This window comes from Sminthopsis crassicaudata, chromosome 2 (assembly GCF_048593235.1).
Source record: "Sminthopsis crassicaudata isolate SCR6 chromosome 2, ASM4859323v1, whole genome shotgun sequence".
Lineage (NCBI taxonomy): Eukaryota > Metazoa > Chordata > Mammalia > Dasyuromorphia > Dasyuridae > Sminthopsis > Sminthopsis crassicaudata.
The window spans coordinates 643,618,620-643,638,119 of record NC_133618.1 but is presented as its reverse complement, the minus strand read 5'-3'; the positions used below and the strand labels follow the sequence as shown (position 1 = coordinate 643,638,119).

Genomic DNA, 19,500 nt, shown 5'->3' with positions numbered 1-19,500 from the left:
TTTTTTGAACATGAGTAAATATGAGTGTGTATGCTTGTGTATGGGGTTAATTCTTTTAAAAAATCAAGTCATCAGTTCCACATAAGTGGTGTATTCTATAAACTAACGCCACCCTAAAAATAACCCCATGAAAACTCATATTTCTATATAGAAACTTTTCAATGCCTTAGCAAAATAAAATTATAACATCACTACTACCCATTTATTTTTTTAAAACAGTTTCCTGCTGGAAACCATATTATATTGGCAAAGGAAAAATCTCTCCTCCCTTTCCCTCTCCCCTTCTCCTCTTTCTTCTCTTCTTCCTTTTCTTTTCTTACCCGTTTTGTCCACTTCATTCTGAATTTTTTCAGCGAAATATATGCCACCTGAGAAATCTATATCCTTAAACTAGCTTTTAAAAATTGAGGAAACAGGTAATCTCTGCCTTAATTAAACTGACTAATTATGGCTGAGTGATTTAAAAACTCTGGATGTTGGTAGTCTTAAGAAGAATGGAATTGGGGGTGTGGAGAGCAGCACTTTGCAGTGATAAGCATTTATGAAGTATCTTCTGAAGTTTTTTTGTTTTTGTTTTTGTTCCCTCCCCACCACCCCCCACCCCCGGTAGTTCAGAGCTGGCCACTAAGCCAGGAAGATCTGGATTTAAATACTATTTCTGAAACAACTGACTTTATGACCTTGGGGAAAACGCTCAACATGTTTGCCCAATAGGCGATTCTCAAGGAGTAGAGGTTTCCGAGAAGGTGTCACTTTGAATTGTAGAGGAATTCTCCCTACCCCCGAGTTTCATAGGGAAGAAAATCAAAGGTCTCACCCCAATCCTTCCTCCTTCCTGCTAAATTGTGAACGAGTATGGAGTTAACTAGAATTTCAGCTACTGCTGGTTCTAATTTCAATACTATTTGTAGGGTTCTTATAAGGGTTCTAAGGTTATGCCTCATTCTTCTATTTGATCCCCTTTCTTACACCATTTTTTTATGAGGAGGAAGGAGCTCTAAACTAGTCTTAGGTCTTTATTTTTTAAGGAGCTATCTTGAGAAGCACAATTTTTGAAAATTGTGTGTGCATACCCAGAAAAAAACATGTGCATATATATGTGTATATGCATACATATACATATTTGTATAATATATACGTACACATATATACTGCATATTTAAGAGAAAAAGAGAGGAGATGGGAAACTTCTTTGAGCGTTGCTGCTTTATAACCCACTTGGTGTAGGTACTTTTTTGCAAGTACTGTAGAAAGAAGGCTATCCCATTATATCGCTTGCAGGAAATCCTGTGTGAAGGTATCTGTCTCCCTGTAAACCACACTTGGGTGCGTAGGCTGGCACACACATCCGCAGACACACAGTCAGTCACAAATGCACATTCCCTCCAGCTTCAGATGAAATCCTATTGGATTAGCACCCGAGATGGGCTCAGAAACCGTCGAAAAACGGATTTTGCCATCCACTTCCTCGGGGGGTAACGGGGCGTAGAGGCTTGCTTGGATCATTTATTTATCTTATGCGCATTAAGAAACCACCATTAGGCTTTGGTGGGAGGCGCTATACTTTTCCTGAAACCCAGCCTGCTTCCTTTGACTCTGCACTAGGAATACACAATTGAATCGGGGAGCTGCAAGGTTGGCAAAAGCTGCCTTCTGCTTCTATCTCTATCCAGTGACTACAGATATTTTCTCTTTCCCTCACTCCCTTAAAAAAAAAAAAAAAAAAAAAAAAAAAAAAAAAAAAAAAAAAAAAAAAAGCTAGTTTGGGCATCTACAGGGTGTGCTTTAAAAAAAAAAAATGTGAATTTTCTTTTTTTCTTTTTCTCGGATATCCGGCCTTAAAGCGACTCTATCTATTCTCTTTTTGCCTTGGACCACAGATGCCGGAGAAAGTGCTTGCTTGAGTTCGGATGTCAGGTTGGTCCTGGCGCTGGTGCTGATCCTGGCTAAGAGGGAAGGAGAGAGGGAAAGCCTCAGTCTCCACTCCCTCCGCTCTGCTTTCGGATTGGTCTCTCTCTTAAAGTGCTGTCCAAGGGTTGGCTGCAGGACCGCTGAATAACAGGTGCATTTCGCTGCTCCGTCGCTCTCAAAGAAGCAGCCTAGGAATGCTAGTGCACCAAGGCTAGAGAGAAGAGGGAGGAGAGGAAAGAGAGGGAAAGAATTGAAGAAGGCTGGGCGAAAAATCGTCCGTAAAGTGGGACCAGCTCCATGTGTTGGAATGTGGCTTGATATTTCTCCATCCGGATGGTCGGAATCGTAAAAAATCCAGAAGATTGATTGCTGTAACTTGCAAGGAATCAAAGGAAGAAAGGGGGGAAAGGGGGGAAAAAAAAGACAGGGAGGGGAGAGGAGGGAGACGGGTGGTGGTGAGGGTTGTGAGCGAAGAACCCCGGGGAGCGCCGAGGGGCAAAGGAGGAGGATGTTGGAAAGGCTCCTGTGTGTGGATGGAGACAGCATGGTGACGGGGCTGATTCGGCAGATGCTCGGGGGCCAACATAGGAGGAGAGCTCATTTTGGGAAAGGACCAATGCCCCGGGATTAACTGACTTCAAGCCTGGAAGACTGGTGATTTGGGGGGAAGGGTTTTTTCCCCCTTACTCCTTTCCTCCCTCCCCTCCCCCCTTTCTTTCCGCGCCTCCTTCCCCTCTCGCTCTCTCCCCTTTTTTTAGGGGGGGGAGGGAGGGAGAGTGGGGGAAGGGCGAAGATTCGCATGCTACTGCTGCTGCTGCTGCCGCCGCCGCTGCTGCTGCTGTTTTCCGCCTGCCGGCTCCGGGTCCCTGATGTCTCTCTGGCTTCCCCGCGGGGGGCGAAGGTGAAAAGGCTCCTAGGATGAGTGAAGGGGCGAGCGGTGCCTCCCCACCTGGTGCCGCTTCTGCCGCCGCTGCCACAGCGGCCGCCGCCGCTGCCGCCGCCGAGGAAGGGGCAGCAGCGGCGGCGGGCGGGGGCCCGGACGGGGAAGGGGCGGCCGAGCCCCCCCGGGAGTTACGCTGTAGCAACTGCATTGTATGGAACCGGCAGCAGACTTGGCTTTGCGTGGTGCCCCTGTTCATCGGTTTCATCGGCCTGGGGCTCAGCCTCATGCTCCTTAAATGGATCGTGGTGGGTTCCGTCAAGGAGTACGTGCCCACTGACTTGGTGGACTCCAAGGGGATCGGCCAGGACCCCTTTTTCCTCTCCAAGCCCAGCTCTTTCCCTAAGGGCATGGAGACCACCACGACCACGACCACCACCTCCACTTCCACCTCTACCCCGTCCTCCGGCACCGCCTCCTCCAGGACGCCCAACCGGATTAGCACTCGTCTGACCACCATCACTCGGGCGCCCACTCGCTTTCCTGGGCACCGGGTGCCCATCAGGGCCAGCCCCCGCTCCACAACGGTGCGGCACACCGCAGCCCCCCCGACAGTACTCTCCACCACGGTCCCCTTCTTCAGCAGCAGCACGCAGGGTTCCCGCCCACCCCTGCCAGGGGCACCCAGTACCCAGCCAATGCCCTCTTGGCCCACTGCGGCATACGCTACCTCCTCCTACCTCCACGACTCAACTCCCTCCTGGACCCTGTCTCCCTTTCAGGATTCTTCCTCCTCCTCCTCCTCCTCCTCTTCCTCTTCCTCCTCCTCTACCACCATCACACCAGAAACTAGCACCAGCCCCAAATTTCGTAAGTAAAAACGAAAGCCTTCTTGCCTTTGATTTACAGTATGCCTACAATACTCTTCCCTTTGGGGCTCCTGCGTCTCCCTCAGTCCCCCTTCAACAACCGCTCCAGACTCGTGTCTGGGGTACTATGTGAAAACTGGTTCATATTGCCAAAGAAAGAATAAAATTTTGTTCTCTAGGAGGAAGTCTCAAGGCTCCTCCCCTCCCCCCCCCCCCCCCTTCTTGAGTCTCGGACAAGTGTGAGAAGAGGTCTCTTTCCTCCTCCCTCTTTTAAGGGTTAAAGCTAGTGCGTCCCTGATGACTGCAGAAATGTTAGGCTTGAATTTAAGGGGTGTGTGTCTTGGGGTGAGGGGAACCTATAAACATCCCCACCTCTCCAAAATCCCAAAGAAACACCCTCAAACAAAACTGAAAACAAAGGGAAGTTTAGCTGTTTGCAAGAGCTTGTAATAGCATAGAAGCAGCCATTTGAGCGAGCATGTATATAAAATGATGTATATAAACCGGGAAGCCGCCCTGCTCAGCCGGCTGCCACCTGGAAGAGTTAATAAGAAACAATTGAGGGGAGGAGGGGAGAGAAGGGAGAAAGGAGGAAAAAAAAAAAATCAATGGTGAAGAGGCTTAACTGATGACCCCAAAATTCGCCAGTGGCTATATGGAAGGTGCTGAAATTGATTCTGTGGCGAGTGAGATTAAGTTAACCAGGGGGAAATATGATGGAAGCCCTGCAGAGCTGCTGTTCACCAGCTAGTATTCCTGACAATGGAGCGCGTCTCCCCCTCACCCCCCTCCAAGGAAGATTTTTTTTTTCCCTCTCTCCAAATGCTGAGGTTATAACACTCCCCCATCCCCCATTTGGTCCCTCCACATCTGGGTGTGAAAAATAAGGAAAGCTAGAGTGCATGATTTCTGCAATCTATATGTGCAAAGCACCCAACCATTAGAAAGTAGCTCCCTTTGAAGGCACCCTCTACTTTTTCTACTAAATAAATTATTGACATCCCTCCTTGATTTACTGAAGACCGATATTTTGATAAAGGCAACTGTTTCCTGCTAACATTTATGAAAATCTTCTCTCTAACTATCAGCATATCTCCCTAGTTTAAGGTCTTATACAGAAATCCCTCAGGAACCAGACAATTGATTGGGATCTGGTAACACTTTTCTGCAACCTGTGAAGGTTATTTAGGACAAACACAGAGACCGCCAGTTAGAGTTCTGAGCAGTGCCACTCTGCAAAATGCTTTAATTATGCTGTCTTTATCTGGGTTTTAATATTTTTGGATCATAGCATCTAGGAAGCAAGGAGCAGTGTCCTCCATTAACTCTTCAGTATTTCCCTCTAGAATAGTCAATTGTTTAGATTCAAGAATTTCAGAACCTTTTACATGTCTTAGTTATTGTCTGGATTAGTTATTACTATTCAGCCATTTAAACATTTTTTCAAAGAAATTATTAATTCTGTTTTTGTGAACCTCAGGACAAAGAGTAAATATGCACAGCAATATCATGGTGGGAATTGGAGAAATAGGCAAGGACTATAAATTGGGTGCTGGTGGGAGGGAGGGAGCCTACCACAAATCAGAATGGCAAACAAGGCAGTAACCTGATACTTGCCAGCCCTGGGCCAAGGCAGTCATTAGCAAGAGATCCTCCTTTCCCTGGAAATGGAAAGATCATTTGGGGTGGGGTAGTAGAAATCAGACTTGAGTTTTACAAAAAAAGCTAATTGCTTAAGCAAAGGTTGGGGATAAAGAAACTGTATTTCAATGTGTCCTGATTTGGGTATCTTCTATAGAGCACCAAAATTTTGAATTTCTTCTTTTAATGCTTTTTTAAAAAAATGAATCAGGTAGATGAGTTATTCTCCTTTCAGCCTCAGGAACTACCTAGTTAGTTGAAGTTGGGTTACTGTCCACAATGGCTGAGCATTATTAGGTAGTAAGGGAGTACAACTGATGCTTAAGGTTCCTCCAATTGATTTACTTCTCATGTTCCCTTTTAGGAGGTCTTTAAGGGAAAACCTAGTATTGTTTCTACCCTTCTAAACTCCCTTCCTAGAGTGTGCAAATGTGAACAGCAGCCTGGTTAATAAATAATGATTCACTTGGCAGTATCTTCCACCCCAAGGAGAAGAAAAATTCTGTAAATGGTGTCAGTGTTCACATGGGCAGTGAGACAGTTGTTGCCTTTGGAACAGTTAGATCTGAGTGATCTAAATTTTTGTTGTTGGTAGTGGTTGTTTTCTTTCCTTCTTTTTGTTTAATTTTGCTTTTGACTGATAGATTGTGTGTATTTGTTGTTATTTTTAGCTTTTCCCTTTTACCCAGAACTAGACCTGTTTTGAGTTAGTTCATCAACAGCATAGAGCATCATTTGTAATGCCCTCTATAATAATTAATGGACAATAACTCAAATTCCTTTAAAAGAGGGATTTTTATTTATAGGTCTTGTAATCTTAAGAGAAGAAAAGGAAAGTGCTATACTTCTCCCCTCCCCCCCTTTTTATTATTATCCATCCATACATATAAAGGGGAAGGAAGGGAGTATGCTTTTCATTTCAGGACTTTGACACAGTGTTGCCCTTGCTTCTGGTAGAGTACCAAGTTTAGCTCACATTCACATCTTTTATCTGCTCTGATCACATGACTTCAGGTCCCATGGGGAGGGAGAATATTGCCTTTTTCCTAAGCTCCTATTTCCAGCCTTCACTTATATTTTCTTGCCTCCTTACTGTTTGGGATATGATGAAAATGAAAGTCATGGACCTGTAGTTTTTATCTGAATACTGAAACGATGCTAGTGCCTTGAGTTTTAAGACAAAGTGGTACCCTTCTATTGCTTCTTGATAAGGAGTTCTGCTGAAGAGTACTCTTAAGATTGTATATAATGAACACATTTACTTTCCTTTTGGCCTTTTCTCTATGGGTGGTGAAGTACTTAGGCTAAGAGCTGACTGGCCCATTCAAGAATTCAAATGCTGCTATGGGAGTAGTAGCAGTCATCTCTTAGAACTAAAGCCTGCCTCTACAGTTAAGATACCCAGTGTGGAGCAAGGTATTCAATTTCTGTGGGTACTCTCATCACAGAGATTGAGCTTGAAGACCCAAGGTGGAGAAAAGAAAGGGGAGAAAATCAGAAATGGATTTTCTTCTCTTATTCTAACTCTGGGCTGACCTATATATCTTCTTTCTTGGTACGTGCTACTACTTCTTGATCATTCTCATTTCTACTAATTTCTCTTCCATGTTTGAAAGTTTCTTGCAACATTTCAAAGGTAAATGCTTTAAAACATATGAATGGTCAGATGTATGTCTGGCAATCAAGCCTGGCCCAGGCAATTTAAACAGGAATACAAAGGTAAAAAGTGCCTTACTTCATTGGAACATAGTGCAAACAGAGTGTCTACACTGGGCTAAAAGCATGAGAGGAAGGATAGGGAGAACTGTGATCCCAGAATGTGTAGACATTATATCACTTTAAAAAAATTCTTAAATTTGAAATGCCTTTGTGGAATTTGATCATGCAAGAAGTTACTATTTAAGGAATATGAAATTTTAATTATTGAAAACAGTAAATGCCAATATTTGTATTTAAAGAAAAAAAGATATGAGTAGAAATGATTAATTTTGGTTGAATTTTCCTATTGAAAACAAGTGATCATGATCTGTAGCATATTTTGAATATATATGGAGAACCATGAAGTTGCTTTTTTATTTTTCTTTTCTGAATATAGGTAACAAATATTGGACAGAATGTTGTGGAGTGTTTTTACAATTTAAAAAGGAGACATCTTTGATGTGTGAAGCTTTATAACTAAGCTTATACAAAGCCATTATCTTGTTGAGTTTAATTTTAAAAGTTTCCAGTTAAACTTGGTTTTGTTATTTTTATTTTTGTTGCTGTTAATTCTGCCTGTGCTATTCCTGTTATTTTAACTATATCTAGCCTTTCATAGAAGTAGATCTATAAGTTTTCACAAATAAAGTTTGTTAATAAAAATACAGTATTACATTTTTGTCTTTTATCCACATGAGCCAGGGCTTCCACAGAGAACTATCTTGTAGGAGGTAACTGACCCCAATCATACATGGTAGTCAAGAAGAGAGAGGATACAGAGCTGTAGATCAATACTTCTTCTGAAATCCAATTGAGAGCTTTTTTATGAGCACATGCTGCAACCTGAGTATATTTTGATTTCCTTTGGCCTTAATACAGGCTTATGAGTCTTCTCTGCTTTAATCAATTATACTACGCAAGTCATGACTTCTAGTTGCTTATTCTGCACTTCATGAGCTTAAAGAAAAAAAAAAAAAGAACACCTGGTTACCTACACTTCTATTATTTTTGTGATTTATTAATTGTTTATCTTGAGTAGAAAATTTAAAAAATAATCTTATTACTTCCTTAAGGAACTTGAATATTGTGGATATAATGGTTTGTAGGCAATACTGTTAATCGTTTATAATTATGTGTCCCTTTCTTTTTGTTTAACTCATTCAACCCCAATCTTTTTGCAATTATGCTTTTTATAGAGAGTACACAATTATTCTGAATACCCAGTTTTCAAAATTTATTACAAATCAATGAGTCAAATTATTTCTAGTCTTGGACTGTATGTAAAATGCATTTGGTCCTTGGGACAACTGTTTGTATGGTATTTTTTTGTTTGTTTGTTTGTTTGTTTTTGCTTTTTTAAATTCATAATATAGGGAAATTCTATATTTGTAACTCTCAAGCAGTGCCAAAACATTCTGCTTCCTGTTCTTGTACCTTGAATGAATGGAGTATTTGAAGATGGACTTGTGTTTTTTAAATGTGTGAGAACAAGTGGGGGACAATCAAATTGAGCCTTTCTATGCATTTTAATTTTTCTGTTTTGCATTTATTTCCCAAAGGAAAATGAAAATCATCATCTTCACTTCTGAGAATCAATTTTCACTTTCAGATTTTCATGTTGTAGTGTAGTCCTGACCTTTGGGTTAACAAGCATCACAGAAGAATGTTGATTTTTCCTAAGGAATCCTGCAGGACTTTTATAATCTAAACTTAGAGAGCCAGTGGATAACGTTATATTTAGGAGTCATAAAGATCTCAATCTTAGTTTCATTCCTCCCTGTGACACTTACTAGCTTTAAAACTCAGATTGGGTGTAGAACCCCTCAGAGCTGTAAGTAACTCTTCAATGCTATTACTTTTAAAAAATATAGAAGAGCAAAATGCAATCTGCAAGCTATCATTAATTGTAGTGAGAAGAAAAATCATGTACCACAATGATTAGAACGCTATCTGGAGAAGAAAATCTTCATTCTGACACATACTGACTCTGTGACTAAGCAAATCATTTAAATTGTCAGTATCCCTGCTAAATCTTTAACTCAGTACACACTATGCCTTTTGTTTTCTTGCCATGATCTTGATCTTCTTCCACCTGGACCTTGGACCCTCCTTTTAGTTCTGATTGATGAATGTCTGCCATTTTAAAAAGGATATTAGGCCACCACATAAACTTTCTGTTTATGTACACATCATGCCATTTTTAATTTTTTCTCTTTCTGCCATCCCCTTTAAGTCTTGTCTTTCCCATTAAAATGTAAGCTTCCTGAGGACAAAAGCTGTCCTGACTGTTTGTATCTGTATCCCAGGAACTTGGTACAGTCCCTGATACTTCTCTGCTAGCTCTTTTCTCTCTCTTCCCTTTACCCCTTTCCTTCTTTTCATTGTCCATTCACTTAGCAAGCTATTGTTAGTTGTCCATTTACACTGATAGGGAGGAGAAAGATTTCATCCCAGAATAGTACCTATCACAAAATAACAAATTCCAACCTATTGGACCAAACGTTATGACTTTTGTCAAGATATTTCATGCCTCAAATTATTCCATGACTGAATTAATCTTTTTGCATGTTCTTTTTGTTAAAGAGTTAAAGAACTCTAAATCCTATACCATATGTATATAAAAATATGGGACTACTATTAATGGTTTTTGTGAAGTAAATTCATAGTATTATACACTTTATTTAAGTTTATTCTTTAATAAACAGTTGTTTAGCTTTTGTGACCTTATTTTGTTTTGTTTTTCATTCAAGTTAGCCTTATTTACATTGTCATTAAAGACTACTAAAATTATGTTTATCAAAAGAATTCCAGAAATTCTGTTCTTATAAATATTTAACCACTGAATCTGTTTTTTTTTTTTTTTTTTAATCTCATAGTTGTGATTCCAGTCAGGAATTACTCTTTCTTTCCTCTTTATCTCATATTTTATTATTATTATTAAATCACCTAGGTTATTTATGAAATGCTTAAGATTATTAATGAGCAAGTGAATATAAGTAATTATAACAATTAATTATCCTTTGATAAAAGGTTTGGACATTACTTCAGAAACACTGTATTACTTAGAGGAAATGTTGTTGCTTCCTGTATTTTCTAATGTGTCAATTTGCCCTTGTATCTTTAGAAGTTGGGGAATTATACTAGATTAAGGAACTGAACTTTTTTGAGCCCTTGGAATGAGTTCTTTAATGGGTTTAAGTATCCTGCTTAATGATTACTTAATAGAGTACTGAAATTGTGGTTAACAAGACCTGAGTTTGAATGACAGCAATGACATTTCCTAACTCTTAACTTTTCTGAACCTCAGATTACTTACCTATAAAATGGGAATAAAATCTGAAATTCATTACTAAGCATATGAACTGGGTAAATTGACCTGTCATAGATTTGGACAATTGTCTAAGGCTATAAGTTTCAGAATAGGTACCTATTTGCATTGAAATTTGATGAAATGATAGGGTTGAACTCTCTGCTTTATCTTATATCTCCATGTAACTTATTTCAGAGTTGTGTTCAAAAGAAAAATTTTGTTAAGTAATTTATAAATTTTAAACTGTTATAAATGATAATAGTTATTTTTCTACTTAAGGTATTTTTTAGGATGATTTTAAATGATAAGTTCTTATAGTAAGTTAATGGATCTCTTCTAAATCTCTGTAACAAATTACAATTGTAATATTGGTATGACATAGTAAGATACACATACATATAGATGATAGACAGACATATGTTGCAATACCTAATTTGCAAGTAAAGAAAAGGATGGAGAGTTGGCAATTGAGAATATATAGTAAAGAACAGTTACTTTGGAATTATTTAGTTAAGCCTTAAAAATAATATATACTAGAATTCACCCAAAGTATTCCTTTTATGATTCCTCAGAAGGAAGTAGCATAATTCAATGATAGAAAGCTATCATCAAAGCTAAGAAGATCCAAGGTCAGATTCTACCTCTGACATGAATTGGCTGTGACTGCGACAAGTGATTTTAGATCTCAATCTAAAGTTAAGTAGCTCACTAACCAATCAATCAATAAACAATCTATAAATACTTATCTAGTGCCTATTATGTGTTAATGTCTGAGGATACACAGAGACAAAGGACAGGAAGCATACATTTCGGTGAGGATAAGAGAGACCTTTCTCATGAGATAGTTGCCTAAAACCAATGAAATTACAGACTATTCCCTTGGAAATCCACATTATTGAAAATAATAAGGATTGCTGGATTAGGTGTTAGAGGAGCTTGGTTTAAATCTTTGCTACTGATATTACCTATGTGAGTGTAAACAACTCACTTTATCATTCTGCTTTAGCTTTCTCCACTATAAAAATAATGGACTAGAGCCCAACTTTATAAACTGTGCTTCATGACCCTAAATTATGATTTGTTATTAGTAAATTATTGGTTTTGTAAACTTTTTTATATAGATATATTTTTCTATATGCTGGGCATATAGAAAATTCTTGGGCAAAAAGTAGTTATGAGTGGGAAAATTTTAGGAAGTCCTGAACTAAGGCACCTCTATGCTCTGAGAGCTGATCCTGCTCCTAAGAGATGCCATCAGCATTTGTTGATCTAGGAGAAAGGTCACTTTTAAATATTTTATATTTTCTTGGATCTCATATGCCCAAATCAATCTGTTGTTTACATAGTCTTTATGAGGAAAAAAGAAAACATATATGCTCACACACCCTTTTCTAAGTAAAAAAACAAAACAAAATAAAACAAAAACAAAAAAAAAGAAAAAAGAAACCTGTCCACTTTGATTTAGCTTATAGTGAATCCACCTAACTGAATGTATCAATAAAGGAGATCATTTAGATATGCGATTTTTGAATTTTTTAATTTTAGTGGAAAAATTGGAAAAAATTTTGCATAAAGTGTGTATCTGGGTGGAGACAAAAATGAGTTATGTCTTGCAGCTTTATTGTATTGTTATAACCCTTTTTCTTTGATGTCAGGATGGTGTTCTTGCATATATCATAAATGGCAATAGCATAAAGGCAGAGAATGGTCAGGAAAAAAAGTGCAAATATAACAATTCTTTTTTATTTTGTGAATTTAACATAAAGTCTTGTGATGAAAACACAAATGATAGATGAAAAGGTTATTTTCACCTATCCCTTTCCTAAGAGAAACCCTCTATAGGTTTGTGGTCCAAAACCTATCCATAAAAGTATTTTATATGCGTATGCACACATACAAATATGTGGTATGATATATGAGATTGAAGAGGGAGGAAAGAGAAAGAAAAAGAGAGAGTGCGAGAAAGAGGGAAAGAGAAAAGAGAGAGCGAGAGAGAAAGAGACAGAGAGAAAGGATGAAACAGGACTAGTGATTTTCTTGGTATTAGGAACTCTTAAATAAAGAGTGTCTCTCAACCTATGCATGTTGGTATCTTCTCTGACGATTTATCAGAGTAACATTAAATGGTTAAAGGACTTGTCCTGGATAACATAGTCTTTATATCTTAGAAGTATGATTTAAAAACTCACACCCTCTCACTACTATAAGCAGTAGTAGTAGTAGTAGTAATAGTAGTAGTAGTAGTAGTAGTAGTAGTAGTAGTAGTAGTAGTAGTAGTAGTAGTAGTAGAAGAAGAAGAAGAAGAAGAAGAAGAAGAAGAAGAAGAAGAAGAAGAAAGAAGAAGAAGAAGAAGTGATAATCATGATTTAAAAATTAGAGCTAACATTCATATAGTGTTTTAAAGTTTATAAAATGTTGTGAATATTTTATATCATTTTATTATCACAGAAACTTTTTGAAATAGGTGATACTGTTATCTCCATTTTATAAATGAGGAAACTCAGGCAAGTAACTTGTTTAAGGTCACACAGGCAGTATATGTCTGATATAGGTCTGGATATCAAGTCTTCTTGAGTTCTGGACCAGGACTCTATCAATTTTGTCACCTAGCTGCTTTTTGTGTGCATGTGCTTAAGTGTATCTGTATGTGTATCTGAATGTGCATATATGTGCATATTTTTATAATTAGCTATAATAGGAATGAATGTCAACCAATAAGTTTTTCTAAGCCCTGTGATGCTTAGTACTGCTGGGCATTGTGGAGGGATACAAGCAGTAATGCAACATAATCTTTACTAGTAAGTGCACCATTTCTTTGAAGAGACTAACTTATGAATTTGAATAATGAATGCTTAAATTATGTGGTACTGACTCCATATAAAGTGGAACTCTTTTTTAAAAAGATAAATTTGAACTTAAGTAATCAGGAGAAATGGTTGGATAAGCAAAATATCAAGTGAGAGAACCAGTTTAAACAAAGGCACATCTATCAGCATTTGAAAAATTATGAAAACCTTGATCAAAGCCAGGGCTACATTTTGAGATTTAATATAGAGTCTGGAGTCAGAAAATGGAGGCTTTTAGAAATCTGTACAGAATAAAATAAGTTTTATAAAACTTGAGTCGATTGAATAATATGTATTTATTAGCAACTGTGATTTACTTATATGTTGGGCAATGTGATTTAAAGCTTCTTATGATCTAGTCCTTCAAGGCTTTCTAGAATGTTCTGCTATTAGGTGAAAATCTACAAATATTGACTTCATTTGGAATAGCTTCTGAGCATGCCATAATATCTAGAATAGACACAATCTTTTGATGATGTTTAATTCTGTCATAGTCATATTGCTATATCTTTAGAGATTTGGAAAAAAATACTTTATAATTGCAACAAAGAATGAAAATGATGATCTCTAAGGAGGAGAAAAAAAGATGAAAGCTTTATGTTACCTTGTTATTTGCTTGTAATATGTTGAAAAGGTAAATTATATATTTTTTCAAAATCATTCAGGAGAGTATTTTATAATGATAGACCTTATACTAATTTTTTATGCTCTTGTCAGAATTTCTAACATATATTAAGATCATCTTATTTACATTTCTGTCATTATAGAGATGACAAAAGAGAATATCTTTGATATTATAAACAAAGGAGAACTTATATATCTAAAATTCCTGCAAATTACCATAGGAAAGATGAATACTCTGAAAGTCATATTTTGTCCGTAACCTCCATTTAGACCCAAGAATAAAATATAAAGTAATACTAATTATAATTGACCTTTTTTTAAGTGATTAGAAGTTGATGTCAGAAATACCTTCATATTCCCATTGCTAATCTTAAATGTTATCTGTTTATCTACCATCAACATAAATTGGCTTTGGCATGTGGCTCAGTCCATTGACACTTTTTCTTTTCTTTCTCTAAAACACTATCAAGATCCATCTTCAGATCCTACTTCATTATTCTCAGAATATTACTTGATTACTAGTTGTAACCAGACAGAGGGGCTCTAGTATCATGTTACAGCAAACTGTTAAATTAGTATTAATAGCAGTCTCTTCTTTCTTATATTTTAATACAGATTGGGTCATTTTCACTGTCATCAAGACTCAAAAAAGAAGGCTTTGACATGGATTAGTGTTATTTGTCTACAGTATTTTCAAATAGCCATATTATTTGATTAGAAAAAAGGGGTCATTATCTTTCCCCCCTTTTTTAATTGGCAGTGATTTAAATGGAAAGATGACACAAATACAAGGCAGCCTTTTAATGAAATCAATTATCAACATTTTTCTCTGTTAAGGCAGTTGTTTTGTCAGTTTTACTGACACAGCTCTGCTCATCTTCAATTCATCTTTAGCATTTGTCCACCATATAGAAAACAGCTCTTTGTAATTTATGACAGATAATGAAATACCATTTTCTATAATGCACTGCAAATGGCTGACTGTTGTAAAAGTTTAAGGATTTTTATTACTTCTAAATGACTAGATAACATTAAAAAGTTAACCTAAAACAGAGTCAAGTGAAACATATTGAAGATGATAGCTAGAGCTAAATGACACATTGGAAGCCATTCATTCGGTTTTTTATTTTTGTTTAGATTTTTTTTTTTTTTTGGACATTTGAACAAGGCTTTTCTTGGCAAATAAACAAATAATTTCTGTTGACCTCATGAATGAAAATAGTTCACCTTGTTTGGGAAGTGGGAACTTTAAAAGAAAAAAAAATTATAAATATGATCTTCAAAGATCAATCAAGTATGTTGAAAAAATATACTATAATATAGTAGAAAAATGCTAAAAATTGGAGTTCAGTAGTGATTGAATGATGATTTTTCCATTTGCTCTTCATGTGATTGAGCAAATCACCTTTCTTTTCTGGAAATGAGTTTCCGTATTGGTAAAACAAGAAAGTTAATGTAGAGAATGAAATAGTTGTGAGGTATTTAGTAGAAATGGCCCTAGATATGGAGTCTAAAATGTTGGGTTTGAATGGATTTGAGAGTTATAAACTAGATGACAGTGAATAAGTAATTTTCAATCTTAAAACATGGAAAGACTATTAGATTTGATATAAAACAGCAGCAACTGAATTCAAATATCATTCCTTTTACTATCTATATTATTTTAGGCAAGTCACCTCTCTCATCTTCTGTTTTCTCATATACGAAATGAGGAAGTAAGTCTAGATGTTCTTCAAGATCACTTCTAACTCAATCTCTGATCTATGAAGTTTTCAAAGGCTCACTTTGCTCCTTTGCAAATGATGTGGTCAAATGTTCTTAATCTGGATTTTTTGACCTATTTTATTTAAATATTATAAACTGTGGTGTTGTTATTTAGTTGATTAATCATGTGTCCATGACCCCATTTGGGGTTTTATTGGCAAGGATATTGGAGTGATTTGCCATTTCTTTCTCCAGCTCATTTTATATCTGAGAAAACTGAGGCAAATGGAGTTGACTGAGTTGCTTAGTATCACGCAACTAGTACATGTCTGAGGTCAAATTTGAATTCCTCCTGACTTCAGTACTTCTCTGTCCATTCACTCTGCCACTTAACTGCCTGTCTGATGATTATTTTTTAAATTATAATCCATTCTGTTTTGTAATCCTAAATGTTTTATGTGTAATTTTTCCAGCCCTCACTTCCAGGTATGTTACATTTCACCTTCCCTTAGACATTTCAAGTTCTCTTAGGTAGTTTGGATTAATTATGACTGCCTTTGACTCAAGTCTCTGTTGATTATGTTTATTTACTTTTATGAAACCCAAGTTCCATTTAACCACTCAGCAGTCAGATTCGCTTTTATCAAACATGCATACATACATATATGTGTTTATGTATGTTTCTTTTAATATGTAGAAAGAACAATCAAAGACATTCCCAACTTCATGTCTGCTGTTCAGAGGGCACATATGATAGATAGAGATAGAGATATGTATACACACATATGTACATCTATCTACCTGCATATCTATATCTATATCTATATCTATATCTATATCTATATCTATATCTATATCTATATCTATCTATCTATACATATATATATATATATATATATATAATATGTGTGTATGTATGTGTGTGTGTATATGTACATACATACAAGTAAGCACCCATGTCCTATTTTAGAAGAGAAGGGAGATTAGGCTCACAGATAGTTTAAATCCTATATGCCATTAGACCTATCAAGTACCAAATGCAAAGTTGCCCTGGTTTTTCATCCACACACTCTGGTTTCTTAAAGAATTCCTGATGGGCTAACTCCAATACAAAATCTGGAATGATGAGCTCTTAGGCCCCCATAACTCAAGCCCTCAAGTTGTAAACTATTCACTGAACTTATACCTAAAAAGAACAAACTAAAATAAAACCAAAACCCCAAGCTCATTTTGTTCAGGGTCACAGGACCTAAGGAAAAAGTGAGGAATCCTTTTCCCACAAGACTTCATGTAGGATGCTGCTGCTGTGGGTGAATGAGTTCTTCCCTGAATACCTCTGGAAAGAAAGAGTGATTACACCTCTATCACTCAGGTGCAGAATGCCTTCTAGAAGTAGATCCCTGGCAACTTTTAAACTAGTCCCTTCACCCTTAGTATATCTGGGTATGTGTAAAACCACATAATGGAAACTATGAGGTGCTGGGGATTGAGGGAGGGATCACAGAGTAGTCACTGTTATTATGCATTTAAAACACTATTCTGAAATTTTTCTGAGATTTTACCAGGCTGACCAATGGATCTATGAAATAAACCAAGACATTAAAAACCCATAAACCAAATGACTTCTAATGCCTTTTCTATATTTAAGTTCTCCAAAAGTTTATAGATTTCTATTATACACTAAAATTCTGTGATATTGGAATCTTTAAGTAAAATCCTGAGTGCTATATGATGTTTTCTATACTTAATAATTTCAAAGATATACACATCAGGATGTCAGGTTTCATTAAAAAAGAACTGTCTGTGGTGACATTAAATGAATTAAAGACATCTTAGAATTACTGAAACTCAACAAAACTTAAAATCTGACATTTTATTTCATTTAAAAATTCTGATGCCGATTCCCTCTCCCTGTTTCTTAACACACACACACTCTCTTACACAGTCTCACACACATTCCCTCTTATACATACACTGTCTCTCAAACACACACTGTCAGTTTTTCTGTCTGTCTCTATGTCACTCACTGTCTTTGTCTCTCTGTGTGTGTACCTCTCTCTTTCTCATTTCTCTCTGTCTCTTTGTCATTCTGTGTGTGTCTCTATCTCTGTCTCTCTGTGTCTGTGTGTCTCTCCCACTATGTCTCTTTGTCTCTCTCTGTCTTGTAATAAGTCAAACATTTATTAATCCACCTATTATGTGCCAATCAATGTCCAATCCCTGATAATACAAAGGATGGCAAAAACAAGTCCTTTCACTAGAGAGTTCATAGTATAATGGGAGAAGTAAAATGCACACAATTATGTACAAATGCCATATAAACAGGATGAATTAGAGATAATCCCAGAGGGAAGGCACTAAGTTTAAGAAGAAAAAGAAACTTTAAATTTTACAAAAGAATAAATTCATAAAGGAAAAACAATTAATAATTTCAGCATTTTCGTGGGTTTGAACTTTTTGGTGAAGAATAAACATTAAAAGGTTTATATTTTGAACACACACACAAAAAAGAAATCCTAATTGCTTCTTTGGTCTCTGTTGTCAAATATCAAAGGAGTTGAAACTCAAACAATTGATACTGACAATATTACTGATTACCAGAAACACTTTTCATGTAGGCAGTACAGTACATTTAAAACAAGTAGCCACTTTCCACTATAGAAGGATAAATATAAATGCAGTTAATAAACTATAAAATTATATAAATATGTAAACCGTATACATGTATGGATTCGTATAGGAAGCATTAAATAGAGTATTGCACTTCAAATATATCTGCAGAAACTTATTATTTGTGTTGAGGTTCAAAAAGAAATACCAAAATTTTGGAATTACAGATCCGTGTCATGAAATGTCCCCAAAAAATTTTCAGGCTTGAACCCATCTCCAAGTCAAGGGACAAAGTTAATTGTAACAGCAATTGAAGCAGACTAAGTTCCAAAAAAATTTAGCAAAGAACTAAGGGAAATGAAATAAATTTGTAGGACAGAGTTTAGAGAGACCAGAGATTCATGTTACTTATTTGCTAATTTTATGGTTTACAGGTAGGTTTAAGGAGTGATCTATTCACTATTGTAAAGGAACTTGGTTGTCACTGACCAGCAGATTATCTGACAGTGAGCAATGTTTGTAGGACTAGGCCAGAAGACTTAGAATCATTGACTTACAAATTGTTAGAACTCTAAGATCAGGGAACTTTAGGATCACTGCGATATTTTTCTAAAATATAGGGAATGAAATAAATAACTATATTATTATATTTCTAAGCCCAAAAGACTTTAGAATTATTGCCAGACAGTTTGTTAGAATAATAGCATTCTAAGGTCAATTCTAAAACTAGGGAAAATGATAACACTTATTCCCAGGGTAATTATGAAAAGCCAACAAGATAATATCTGTAAAGTGCCTAGAACTGTGTTTGAGAAATGTTTGCCTCATACTTCCAACCCTGTTAACACATACACTTATTGACATTTAAAACAATCAAAACTGCTAATGTGTAACATGCCAATGTATGATGCTGCCTATTCTTTCGTTGCCATGATACTATTAACTTTAGACTTTATAATTTGAAGATTTTAATTTTCTCATCCAGAATGTATTTATGTGTTTCCCTCCTTTCTTAAAACTTTCATTAAACTCCTGGCATTGAGATGATGGATAGCCATGTTGTTTAGCTCATAGAGAAGCCCACTCGAGCTGTGTGACTATGGCCAAATTAATTATTTAACCAAATTATGTTTTCTGTATATTTAGGGGGAGGTATTGATGATGATTATAATACCTGATTCATAGGATTTCTGTTTATCTATGTAAAAAATCTCTGTAAAGCTTAAAGAAACTTATCAACATATATTTATATAATTAATAATGATGGTGATGGTATCTCCCTGCACTTCCTTAACAACTTGTCTTAGTTTTCTCCAGATTTTGTCACTTAATTAAATGAAACTATCCCTTTTCTTTTCTACCTTCATTGTTTCTTTTCCACCAGGTGTCAGTTTCTTTTTATGGGAA

The 19,500-nt window shown here is 36.5% G+C and overlaps 1 protein-coding gene across 4 annotated transcripts in view; it reads left to right on the top strand.

Moving 5' to 3' along the window:
- Positions 1–1,454: 1,454 nt before the first annotated feature.
- LOC141558848 (pro-neuregulin-3, membrane-bound isoform-like) overlaps positions 1,455–19,500 on the top strand; it is a 959,615-nt gene continuing 941,569 nt past the window's right edge. Inside the window, exon 1 of one of the 4 annotated variants that reach the window (XR_012487155.1) lies at positions 1,455–3,661. Coding sequence is in view for 3 of the 4 variants with exons in the window: in XM_074296649.1 (XP_074152750.1) it covers positions 2,830–3,661 (832 nt within the window). In the remaining variant the exon portion in view is untranslated. The remainder of the gene's footprint in view (positions 3,662–19,500) is intronic. The other 3 variants (XM_074296649.1, XM_074296648.1, XM_074296650.1) reach the window with 3 other exon arrangements.